The sequence below is a fragment of the Amia ocellicauda genome, chromosome 14 (assembly GCF_036373705.1).
Source record: "Amia ocellicauda isolate fAmiCal2 chromosome 14, fAmiCal2.hap1, whole genome shotgun sequence".
NCBI lineage: Eukaryota > Metazoa > Chordata > Actinopteri > Amiiformes > Amiidae > Amia > Amia ocellicauda.
In genome coordinates, this window is record NC_089863.1 from 24,427,284 (window position 1) to 24,439,733 (window position 12,450).

The 12,450-nt window shown below is 49.7% G+C and overlaps 2 protein-coding genes across 2 annotated transcripts; both read left to right on the forward strand.

Annotated features, from left to right (window-relative positions):
• The first annotated feature begins 24 nt into the window (after positions 1–24).
• Positions 25–6,498, forward strand: pex11b (peroxisomal biogenesis factor 11 beta). The gene is made up of 4 exons (XM_066721294.1): positions 25–351; positions 3,855–3,970; positions 4,065–4,266; positions 4,410–6,498. The coding sequence occupies exons 1-4, from the start codon at positions 296–298 to the stop codon at positions 4,819–4,821; spliced, it is 786 nt and encodes a 261-aa protein (XP_066577391.1). The 5' UTR covers positions 25–295; the 3' UTR covers positions 4,822–6,498.
• Positions 6,499–7,680: 1,182 nt separating this feature from the next.
• LOC136767495 (peroxisomal membrane protein 11B) lies at positions 7,681–11,333 on the forward strand. Its single transcript, XM_066721295.1, has 3 exons — positions 7,681–8,805; positions 8,900–9,101; positions 9,245–11,333. Exons 1-3 carry the CDS (start codon positions 8,481–8,483, stop codon positions 9,654–9,656), a joined length of 939 nt encoding a protein of 312 aa, XP_066577392.1. The 5' UTR covers positions 7,681–8,480; the 3' UTR covers positions 9,657–11,333.
• The last annotated feature ends 1,117 nt before the right edge of the window (positions 11,334–12,450 follow it).

Below are 12,450 nucleotides of genomic sequence, written 5' to 3' on the forward strand. Positions count from 1 at the left end.
AAGTGGCAACGCACTTCTAATGTTTGTCCCTCGGCATGCTCCGTCATTGTGTACATCAAAGTTCAAACCAACTCTCCAGGCTTGTAGTGACAGGTGGCCCGACATAGGTAGCTCGAAACCGGAGCCCGGCTGACCCGTTGTCCCCCTTCGGTCTGGTTTATATCCCCGCCCGCTCGACCTTTCAGCACGCCTCGGTCGAGCCAGGCCGGCGCGGAGACCGACCGTTGAGTGCCCGTGGAGGCTAGGCCGCGCTGAGACCGGGGAGTGGAGTTGGCCGTCATCCCGGGCCGCAGTGATGGAGTCGTGGGTGCGGTTCAGCGCCCAGAGCCAGGCCAAAGAGCGGGTTTTCAGGTAGAGAATCCCACTGTGTAGCCACTACAGTTAAAATAATATAATAAAATGAAACCCTGAATTAAAATGATCTGCGTTCTTGTGAAAGACGTAGAAGGACAACCTTTTTGTCCCCTCTGTCTCTCCGTTCTTTTATTCTGCAAAGCGATTTTTCTGTAGTACAGGTTTGCAAATATACTTCTAGTTTTCCAAGTTCATATCTAATAATAATAATAATAATAATAATAATAAACAGGTAGACTTTAAAATACTGTGTGTGCACGTGGAAATTACGTTTTGTTTAGCTCGGGTGTAGGGTGCGTCTGGATAGTGTAGCCCTTGCACAATGCAGGAGCTATAGTGTCTGATACAGTGTGAGTTAGTGTAAGTCTATGAACAGTGTTAATACAGTATACAGGCAGAGCACTGTGTCTCTAGGAATGGGTGTCCAGTGTCCAGTATGCTGTGTCTCTCAGGATGGGTGTCCAGTGCCCAGTCCGCTGTGTCTCCGGATGTTTGTCCTCTGTCCATTGCGCTGTGTCTCTCGGGATGTGTATCTCTAGGGATGGGTGACCCATGTCCAGTGTCCAGTGCGCTGTGTGTCTGTAGGGATGGGTGTTCTGTGTCCAGTGTGCTGTCTCTCTTTAGGGATGGATGTTCTGTGTCGAGTGTGCTGTGTCTCTGGGGATGGGTGACCCATGTTCAGTGTCCAGTGTGCTGTGTGTCACAGGATGGTGTCTTGTGTCCAGTTAGCTGGTGCTCAGGGACGAGACGCTGCAGAATTAGCTGAACACCCGTCCTAAATGATGTTCACACTGTTTTATTGTGAACTGTGCTGCTGCACTGCAGGGCCAGACTGAGACTAGACACTACACACCATTATGTTGCATCAATAGATTTTCTACACCATTTTATGCCCCAACCCAGACCCCCACAAAGGCCTGATTCAGTTGGGACGTTCTGGGAACGCAGCCACACCCTTCACGGAAGCCCAAGTGGAAGTTCAGTGACAGGCCAAGACATCACCCTATCTTCGTCACTAAACTTCCTTTTAGTGCAAAACATGAATTAATTCCTCAAAGCTAAATCATTTTCAGAAGCTCTGGTAATTAAATGAAATTGATTGGCTGCAGTGATTCTGCAAAGTGGATTCCCAGGAGGTTTTGTATTGTGTGTGGCTGCGTGTCGAACCGTGTCCCGAGGCATGTGATGCGTGTCTCCTCCATTCCTGAGGGGCCCTCGGCTCTTACGCATCGCAAACGGAGACATGCGCTCGGATGAACACATGAGTGGAGGGGTGAATTAAAAGAAAAGGGATAAACAGATGTGTATGTTTTTTGTGGTGTTGTTGAGTGAAGGATTCGCGGTCATATGTCACCCCGGGGGCAAGGATGTGTAATAATAACACAAATTATCAATCGAGTGCGGACACCCTTGTGACAGTGTGAGCTTTGTACAGCCTGCAGAAGCTCAGTACAGTAGAATACTTGTAGACAACATTACTTTTACAGTAGAGAATATAAATGAGAGATATCTTCCTTTTTATTGTATTTTTTGGCTTTCTATGTGGTGCACAGCTCCTCCATTAGGTCCAGATTCATTAATCAATTAGAGTACTTGAATGTAGAATCTTCACTGCAACATTCTGGAATCCCCACAGCCCCACCAGCCCCTGCCCCACAGATTGTGCCCTGTCACTCAGCCTGTGATCGTGTGTCGCACGAATGGAGGGAGGGATTAGACCTAGGAAAGGTTTGGAGGGTCTCCTCAGGAGTCTGAGCGGATACTACAGGCAGCCCCCCCCCACACACACTGTATTTATTGCAGATTTCAGTGTCCATCTGCATTGTCTGCAGTAATTGAGGTAGTAAATCCCAATCAGGTTCAATAAGAAATTAAAACAAACAACAACGATGACCAAAATCGGTTTAAAGTTGCAAATAGTTTTAAAGTTGCCGACTTTAAAAGGAGCATTTGAAATCCACTTTTTAAATCCGAATAGATATTTGAAAGAATGATGGGTAAGACTTGGTTGCAATGTTTTGTTTGTGTTTAAGTGTTCCAGCCATGTCTTTCAGTCGTGTTGTGTTGGAGGTTGACTGTGTGGCTTTAACGATGATCACATCACAACGATCAGCACGTCCCATCCTGCCATAACAACACTGAACACTAAAACAAAACCACAATGGCCTACAAATGATCAAAATAAGATCAATATAACAGGGGAATAAAAAGTATTTTCCTCTTGAGTAGGCTTACAATGACATTTAGGGTCAGAACCTCCTCTGTCTGCGGACCTTTATCACAACAATGGAAGTGCCGGGCTGTGGTGATCAAGGCACTGCTTTCGGGTGATTAGTCAGTACAGGATCGTTAGCGGCCTTTAATCCGGGCAGTGAGGTGCAAACAAGGCCAGCTCCTGGACTGTGAGGTGTGACTGGTCTGAGGGATGGGAACAATGTCCAGGCCTTGGCGTTCCAGGGTGGTTGATGATGAAGACGGGCAGCCCAAAACAGGTCCGCCTGGGAGGAGGGAAGCTGATGGCATTAAAAGTCAGGGTATAAATGCAGGAGAGTTTGGCACACGACCGCAGACCTGTATTGACCATGAAGATCGTGCTCTCCTCCGTGGTGCTGTGCAGGAGGGTCCTCAGGCACGTGTGTCCTCCCGGGAGGATCAGGTAAACGGGTTGCGTTGTGTTACAGGGAAGGCTGGGGGTTTCCTTTGCGCTCTACAGGCAATATCTGATTCCTAGGATCAATACATGTCAGTTGAACTGTGATGGATTTGAAAACATAACTAACGAACGAAAAGATGGTGAAATATTTCCCTACAGTTTTGTGCCCCCTTTTTGTGTGTTTTGGTATAGTATTGTGGTCATTGTCGTAGTCTTTACAGCGGTTGTGTTTTGCACAGCATGTGGGCTTGCCCGTTCATTGTGGCAACTCTCGTTTGTGTGGTCGTGATTGTTTTGTGTTTCCTGTACCAGGTCCCGCTGGGCTGTTTGTGTGTGTTTGTGTGTGCCTGAGCCCTGCTGGACTCTTCACTGTCACTGTGGTGTGTGCTGTATTGTGATGTTTGAATTTTTCTTTGCTTATTCTCTTGACTTGTTCTGTACAGTAGTGTGGCGTGGTATTTTGTGTGTGTGTCATTGTGAATGTGTCTTTACTGTATGTCTTTACTCTGTCTTTACTTGTGTATGTGTCTTTACTTTGTCTCTGTCGTGTATGTGTGCCTTTACTGTCTTTACTCTCTCTACTGTATGTGTGTGTTTACTTTGTGTGTGTGTCTTTACTGTATGTGTTTTACTTTATCATGCATTTGTGTATGTTTACTGTGTCTTTTTCTCTGTGTGCGTACATCGTGTATGTGTTTACTGTGTTTTTTCTGTGTGTGTGTCTTTACTGCATGTGTTTTTACTCCATGTGCATCTTTATCGTGCATGTGTGTGTGTTTGTGTCTTTAGTCTGTGTCTCTTCATCATGCATGTGTGTGTATTTACCATGTGTGTCTCTCCCCCACAGAGCTGCGCAGTATGCTTGTGTGCTGCTGGGCCACACGCTGAAGAAGTCCGGGGCCACTGCTGAACTGCTGGCCAAGATCAAGGCCCTAGAGACGCACCTGAGCCACGGGAGGAAGTGTGAGTATATCCGTCGTAGTGCAGATTATGTATGTATTTGTACACACACACACACACGCTTAATTAACCCCTGCCCGTGTCTCTCTCGCCGCAGTGATGCGTCTGGGCAGCTCGGTGGAGGCTGTGGTGGCGGCGCAGCGGGCGATCCACCTGTCGGACTGCGTGCTACGCCTGTGCATCACCGTGGCGCACCTGAACCGCGCACTCTACTATGCCTGCGACAACGTGCTGTGGGCCGGACGCACGGGCCTGCTGCCTTACCTGGACCAGTACAAGTGGAGCCAGAGGTCTTACAGGTGCGTGTGTGTGGCAGAGGGGGAGTAGGGAGGTGAAGGGGTGGAAGAGAGGGAGAGAGGGAGTAGGGAGGTAAAGGGTTGGAGAGAGGGAGGGTCCGGACTGTCTTTAATTGTGGCTTCTCCTCCCCGTCCTCTCCCCGCAGGTACTTCCTCTTCGCCCTGATCGTCAGCCTGAGCCGGGACGCCTACGAGATCAACCTCCTGGTGGAGCGAGAGCGCCGGGGTGGCAAGGGTGGCTGGGGGGCCGGCGGCAGCGCGTCCCCGGAAAACGGAGACGCGCCCGGGGTCTTCGCCGTGTCCTCCCCCTCCGGACCCTACCCCGCCAGCACCCTCCCCGAGCGTCTGAAGCGAGAGCTTCTGCTTGTGGCCCGCGTGTTGCGCGCCAACCCGCCCCTGCTGCTGGACCTGGCCAAGAACCTGTGCGACATCTTCATCCCGCTGGACGGCCTGGGCCTGTATAAGAGCAGCCGGGGCTTCGTGGGCGCCTGCGGCCTGGCATCCTCCCTGCTGTCCATCCTCACCATCCTGCACCCCTGGCTGAAGCTCAAGCCCTGAGGACACCAGCCAGTCTGTCCCTCTGTCCCTCTATCCATCTGGGAATCGATCGGTCGGTTGGACAGTCTGTCAGTCAGTCGTCTGGCCACCCAGTCGGGTTATTGAAGACGATCGGATTTTTGTTCTTGTTTTAAAAGCGTAGGAAAGAAAAGGGACGCCGGCCGCAACCAGACTGTAGTGCATGCCTCACTGTGTCCCTGTGTGTGTGTGTGTGTATGTGCGTGTGTGTCTCTGTGCGTGTCCCTGCATGTGTGTGTCTCTGTGCGTGTCCCTACGTGTATGTGTGCGTGTGTATCCCGGCGTGTGTGCGTGTCTCATTCCGTGCTTCTTCCGTTGAATATTTCTCTAAATCCAGGTAGTTTCACTGTCAGTCTCTGCCCTCCCTTAGTAACACAGTCAGACTGGTGCCCCGCCCCCTTCGGACCAACTTGGAAACATTAAATCCCCTCCACTGGTCCCCCTTAACAGCCAGACTTGTCCTCTCTGACTGCCGTGGGGGAATAACAATCGGACACTAACTGCCCATCACTGACTGAAAGCTTGTCTTTGTTTTGTTTATTTTTTTGAATGATTCATTTATATTGTTTTTATTATGTTCTGAGAGCTGAGTTGCTCCCGTAGCGCTCCATTCAGAGACACTTCAGCCTGGCAGCGGACGTTGACGGTGTAGCGCCTTTTGCACAGTCTGTACTTGTCTTGACGGTTGATGCAGGGGAATCCCGGAGAAGGGGGTGGGGCCGTTGATGCATTTCCCCTGACCCCGCCCCCTTATCCGGGATTCCCCTGCATCAACCGGCAAGATCAGGGGAAATGTATTGTTGGCCCCGTCCCCTTTAATACGGCTGACTCTTTATCACTACGAATGTCCGTCACAGTCCGGACCTCCCTGGGGCCCCCGGTCCCTGTGTCGCCCCACGTGAGGGCCCCTGTCTTGGGTGGTGTGAGATTTCGGGTGTTTATACCGGTGGGATGTGTAACGCCTCCCGCCCCTCAACGACGCCTGCAGTATCAGTGCGTGACCCTGCTTTGTACAGCAACTCTGTAAATAAACTCAAGGTGCTTGATTGGCACGGCATATATACTGTATAACTTTGCATCTCTCTCACTTTTAATGCTGTCATTAAATTAATATATGAATAAGACTTGTCTGTGTGTGTTTGTGTGTGTAAATGTACACACACCTTGCACAGGAATTATTAAACCCATTCGGTGATTCATTCAATTTAATAAATACCGTTTTTATTAAACTGCGGTTGTATGTTGTATGTGTTGAGACACTGATTCAGCCCCTAGAGGGTGACAGACACTGTTTTAAGAGCTAGTGTGTGTGAGAAGTTGTTGTGTAGCTTGTGTGTGTCTTTGTTCGGTTCAATCACACTTCAACAGACGCACAGTAGTTATGAACTGAAGGAACTGAGCTGCGGATCTTTGTTGCGACGTGGGGTCGGGATGCGACGGGTGCGTTAAAACGGGTGTGCGTCCTGTGCAAGTGTGGCCAACCCCTCCTTGGCCTTTGAACTTTGCCGCGCTCTGGGTTCAACCATCCGAGGCGCCAGTCTCTCGAGCCGCGCGGTGCTGCCTGTCACGAGGTCTGCCTGTGACCCGAGGCCGATTACCGAAGCATCAATCTGAACGGTCGCAGTTGTTTTTCAGTAATAAAAGTCTTGGTTTCTAGAACTGTTTGTGTGGATTTCTTTGGGTTGTTTGTTTTGGCCGGGCTGTTTCTGTGAGAGAGTTGGAAGTGTGTGTCTGCGTGAGATTGGATGAGTGATTGCAAGATTTTGTTCTCTCAATCAAATAAAACACACCCAAAACATAAATAATACACTCTATTCCTTTTACATTACTTTTACAGTAGAGAATATAAATGAGAGATATCTTCCTTTTTATTGTATTTTTTGGCTTTCTATGTGGTGCACAGCTCCTCCATTAGGTCCAGATTCATTAATCAATTAGAGTACTTGAATGTAGAATCTTCACTGCAACATTCTGGAATCCCCACAGCCCCACCAGCCCCTGCCCCACAGATTGTGCCCTGTCACTCAGCCTGTGATCGTGTGTCGCACGAATGGAGGGAGGGATTAGACCTAGGAAAGGTTTGGAGGGTCTCCTCAGGAGTCTGAGCGGATACTACAGGCAGCCCCCCCACACACACACTGTATTTATTGCAGATTTCAGTGTCCATCTGCATTGTCTGCAGTAATTGAGGTAGTAAATCCCAATCAGGTTCAATAAGAAATTAAAACAAACAACAACGATGACCAAAATCGGTTTAAAGTTGCAAATAGTTTTAAAGTTGCCGACTTTAAAAGGAGCATTTGAAATCCACTTTTTAAATCCGAATAGATATTTGAAAGAATGATGGGTAAGACTTGGTTGCAATGTTTTGTTTGTGTTTAAGTGTTCCAGCCATGTCTTTCAGTCGTGTTGTGTTGGAGGTTGACTGTGTGGCTTTAACGATGATCACATCACAACGATCAGCACGTCCCATCCTGCCATAACAACACTGAACACTAAAACAAAACCACAATGGCCTACAAATGATCAAAATAAGATCAATATAACAGGGGAATAAAAAGTATTTTCCTCTTGAGTAGGCTTACAATGACATTTAGGGTCAGAACCTCCTCTGTCTGCGGACCTTTATCACAACAATGGAAGTGCCGGGCTGTGGTGATCAAGGCACTGCTTTCGGGTGATTAGTCAGTACAGGATCGTTAGCGGCCTTTAATCCGGGCAGTGAGGTGCAAACAAGGCCAGCTCCTGGACTGTGAGGTGTGACTGGTCTGAGGGATGGGAACAATGTCCAGGCCTTGGCGTTCCAGGGTGGTTGATGATGAAGAAGGGCAGCCCAAAACAGGTCCGCCTGGGAGGAGGGAAGCTGATGGCATTAAAAGTCAGGGTATAAATGCAGGAGAGTTTGGCACACGACCGCAGACCTGTATTGACCATGAAGATCGTGCTCTCCTCCGTGGTGCTGTGCAGGAGGGTCCTCAGGCACGTGTGTCCTCCCGGGAGGATCAGGTAAACGGGTTGCGTTGTGTTACAGGGAAGGCTGGGGGTTTCCTTTGCGCTCTACAGGCAATATCTGATTCCTAGGATCAATACATGTCAGTTGAACTGTGATGGATTTGAAAACATAACTAACGAACGAAAAGATGGTGAAATATTTCCCTACAGTTTTGTGCCCCCTTTTTGTGTGTTTTGGTATAGTATTGTGGTCATTGTCGTAGTCTTTACAGCGGTTGTGTTTTGCACAGCATGTGGGCTTGCCCGTTCATTGTGGCAACTCTCGTTTGTGTGGTCGTGATTGTTTTGTGTTTCCTGTACCAGGTCCCGCTGGGCTGTTTGTGTGTGTTTGTGTGTGCCTGAGCCCTGCTGGACTCTTCACTGTCACTGTGGTGTGTGCTGTATTGTGATGTTTGAATTTTTCTTTGCTTATTCTCTTGACTTGTTCTGTACAGTAGTGTGGCGTGGTATTTTGTGTGTGTGTCATTGTGAATGTGTCTTTACTGTATGTCTTTACTCTGTCTTTACTTGTGTATGTGTCTTTACTTTGTCTCTGTCGTGTATGTGTGCCTTTACTGTCTTTACTCTCTCTACTGTATGTGTGTGTTTACTTTGTGTGTGTGTCTTTACTGTATGTGTTTTACTTTATCATGCATTTGTGTATGTTTACTGTGTCTTTTTCTCTGTGTGCGTACATCGTGTATGTGTTTACTGTGTTTTTTCTGTGTGTGTGTCTTTACTGCATGTGTTTTTACTCCATGTGCATCTTTATCGTGCATGTGTGTGTGTTTGTGTCTTTAGTCTGTGTCTCTTCATCATGCATGTGTGTGTATTTACCATGTGTGTCTCTCCCCCACAGAGCTGCGCAGTATGCTTGTGTGCTGCTGGGCCACACGCTGAAGAAGTCCGGGGCCACTGCTGAACTGCTGGCCAAGATCAAGGCCCTAGAGACGCACCTGAGCCACGGGAGGAAGTGTGAGTATATCCGTCGTAGTGCAGATTATGTATGTATTTGTACACACACACACACACGCTTAATTAACCCCTGCCCGTGTCTCTCTCGCCGCAGTGATGCGTCTGGGCAGCTCGGTGGAGGCTGTGGTGGCGGCGCAGCGGGCGATCCACCTGTCGGACTGCGTGCTACGCCTGTGCATCACCGTGGCGCACCTGAACCGCGCACTCTACTATGCCTGCGACAACGTGCTGTGGGCCGGACGCACGGGCCTGCTGCCTTACCTGGACCAGTACAAGTGGAGCCAGAGGTCTTACAGGTGCGTGTGTGTGGCAGAGGGGGAGTAGGGAGGTGAAGGGGTGGAAGAGAGGGAGAGAGGGAGTAGGGAGGTAAAGGGTTGGAGAGAGGGAGGGTCCGGACTGTCTTTAATTGTGGCTTCTCCTCCCCGTCCTCTCCCCGCAGGTACTTCCTCTTCGCCCTGATCGTCAGCCTGAGCCGGGACGCCTACGAGATCAACCTCCTGGTGGAGCGAGAGCGCCGGGGTGGCAAGGGTGGCTGGGGGGCCGGCGGCAGCGCGTCCCCGGAAAACGGAGACGCGCCCGGGGTCTTCGCCGTGTCCTCCCCCTCCGGACCCTACCCCGCCAGCACCCTCCCCGAGCGTCTGAAGCGAGAGCTTCTGCTTGTGGCCCGCGTGTTGCGCGCCAACCCGCCCCTGCTGCTGGACCTGGCCAAGAACCTGTGCGACATCTTCATCCCGCTGGACGGCCTGGGCCTGTATAAGAGCAGCCGGGGCTTCGTGGGCGCCTGCGGCCTGGCATCCTCCCTGCTGTCCATCCTCACCATCCTGCACCCCTGGCTGAAGCTCAAGCCCTGAGGACACCAGCCAGTCTGTCCCTCTGTCCCTCTATCCATCTGGGAATCGATCGGTCGGTTGGACAGTCTGTCAGTCAGTCGTCTGGCCACCCAGTCGGGTTATTGAAGACGATCGGATTTTTGTTCTTGTTTTAAAAGCGTAGGAAAGAAAAGGGACGCCGGCCGCAACCAGACTGTAGTGCATGCCTCACTGTGTCCCTGTGTGTGTGTGTGTGTATGTGCGTGTGTGTCTCTGTGCGTGTCCCTGCATGTGTGTGTCTCTGTGCGTGTCCCTACGTGTATGTGTGCGTGTGTATCCCGGCGTGTGTGCGTGTCTCATTCCGTGCTTCTTCCGTTGAATATTTCTCTAAATCCAGGTAGTTTCACTGTCAGTCTCTGCCCTCCCTTAGTAACACAGTCAGACTGGTGCCCCGCCCCCTTCGGACCAACTTGGAAACATTAAATCCCCTCCACTGGTCCCCCTTAACAGCCAGACTTGTCCTCTCTGACTGCCGTGGGGGAATAACAATCGGACACTAACTGCCCATCACTGACTGAAAGCTTGTCTTTGTTTTGTTTATTTTTTTGAATGATTCATTTATATTGTTTTTATTATGTTCTGAGAGCTGAGTTGCTCCCGTAGCGCTCCATTCAGAGACACTTCAGCCTGGCAGCGGACGTTGACGGTGTAGCGCCTTTTGCACAGTCTGTACTTGTCTTGACGGTTGATGCAGGGGAATCCCGGAGAAGGGGGTGGGGCCGTTGATGCATTTCCCCTGACCCCGCCCCCTTATCCGGGATTCCCCTGCATCAACCGGCAAGATCAGGGGAAATGTATTGTTGGCCCCGTCCCCTTTAATACGGCTGACTCTTTATCACTACGAATGTCCGTCACAGTCCGGACCTCCCTGGGGCCCCCGGTCCCTGTGTCGCCCCACGTGAGGGCCCCTGTCTTGGGTGGTGTGAGATTTCGGGTGTTTATACCGGTGGGATGTGTAACGCCTCCCGCCCCTCAACGACGCCTGCAGTATCAGTGCGTGACCCTGCTTTGTACAGCAACTCTGTAAATAAACTCAAGGTGCTTGATTGGCACGGCATATATACTGTATAACTTTGCATCTCTCTCACTTTTAATGCTGTCATTAAATTAATATATGAATAAGACTTGTCTGTGTGTGTTTGTGTGTGTAAATGTACACACACCTTGCACAGGAATTATTAAACCCATTCGGTGATTCATTCAATTTAATAAATACCGTTTTTATTAAACTGCGGTTGTATGTTGTATGTGTTGAGACACTGATTCAGCCCCTAGAGGGTGACAGACACTGTTTTAAGAGCTAGTGTGTGTGAGAAGTTGTTGTGTAGCTTGTGTGTGTCTTTGTTCGGTTCAATCACACTTCAACAGACGCACAGTAGTTATGAACTGAAGGAACTGAGCTGCGGATCTTTGTTGCGACGTGGGGTCGGGATGCGACGGGTGCGTTAAAACGGGTGTGCGTCCTGTGCAAGTGTGGCCAACCCCTCCTTGGCCTTTGAACTTTGCCGCGCTCTGGGTTCAACCATCCGAGGCGCCAGTCTCTCGAGCCGCGCGGTGCTGCCTGTCACGAGGTCTGCCTGTGACCCGAGGCCGATTACCGAAGCATCAATCTGAACGGTCGCAGTTGTTTTTCAGTAATAAAAGTCTTGGTTTCTAGAACTGTTTGTGTGGATTTCTTTGGGTTGTTTGTTTTGGCCGGGCTGTTTCTGTGAGAGAGTTGGAAGTGTGTGTCTGCGTGAGATTGGATGAGTGATTGCAAGATTTTGTTCTCTCAATCAAATAAAACACACCCAAAACATAAATAATACACTCTATTCCAATTCAAATTCAAAATTCAAATTCAAAAGGTGCTTTATTGGCATGACCTATCATAGTATACCCAAAGCAGATACAGATGTACTTTCAAACAAGACAAACATAACATGACAAGATGCATTGGAACAAATACCATACATACTGAAATAAAGTAAAATAAAGTTAAATATAATCCATATTTGGTATATGTATCAAAAACATTGTCATGACTCTCTCGCTTTCTCTGTCCCTCTCTCTGCCCCCTTCTCTCTCTGTCCCTCTCTGTCCTCTCTTTCTCTGTCCCCCCTCTCTGTCCCTCTCTCTCTGTCCTTCTCTCTGCTCCCCCTTTTTCTGTCTCTCTGTCCCCTCCCTCTCTGTCTCTGTGTCCCTCTCTCTGTCCACTTTCTCTGTTTCGCTGTCCCCCTCTCTCTCTTTGTCAGTATCCCCCTCTCTGTCCCCTCTCTCTCTCTGTCCCCCCCCTCTCACTGTCCCTCTCTGTCTCTTTCTCATCAATCCAGACAATTAGCAAGTGCTTGATAGTTGGTTACCAAACCCTGTGCCACCAATTAACCTAGCAGTGAGAGGGCATCGCAGCCCGAGTCCAACTTTTCCCAGCCCTCCTCCCTGGACCCCCTGATCGCTCACACCCTCTCTGCTGTCCCCCCAGGGCTGCCAGTGACACACGCTGCGTTGGCTCACAATGTGTATTTTCTTCTCCTTGATGTAACATTTGCCCAGTTTAATGTGTAGTTGATTTGATCGAGACTTTAATACACTTTATACATGATAATACACTAATTACATGAAAGTAGGTAATTTGGGACTGTGTCTCTGCAGGACCAGGGCTGAGACCCTGCTGGACTGGACTGTGTCTCTCTAGGACCAGGGCTGAGTTCCTGCTGGACTGGACTGTGTCTCTCTAGGACCAGGGCTGAGTTCCTGCTGGACTGGACTGTGTCTCTGCAGGACCAGGGCTGAGACC

Bases quoted from the DNA above. Each gene is read 5' to 3' on its own strand.
- LOC136767495 (XM_066721295.1), top strand. From the start codon at position 8,481: ATGCATTTGTGTATGTTTACTGTGTCTTTTTCTCTGTGTGCGTACATC. The intron at 8,806-8,899 runs GTGAGTATATCC...CTCTCGCCGCAG, and splicing joins CCTGAGCCACGGGAGGAAGT to TGATGCGTCTGGGCAGCTCG. The intron at 9,102-9,244 runs GTGCGTGTGTGT...CTCTCCCCGCAG, and splicing joins TGGAGCCAGAGGTCTTACAG to GTACTTCCTCTTCGCCCTGA.
- pex11b (XM_066721294.1), top strand. From the start codon at position 296: ATGGAGTCGTGGGTGCGGTTCAGCGCCCAGAGCCAGGCCAAAGAGCGG. The intron at 352-3,854 runs GTAGAGAATCCC...TCTCCCCCACAG, and splicing joins GCCAAAGAGCGGGTTTTCAG to AGCTGCGCAGTATGCTTGTG. The intron at 4,267-4,409 runs GTGCGTGTGTGT...CTCTCCCCGCAG, and splicing joins TGGAGCCAGAGGTCTTACAG to GTACTTCCTCTTCGCCCTGA.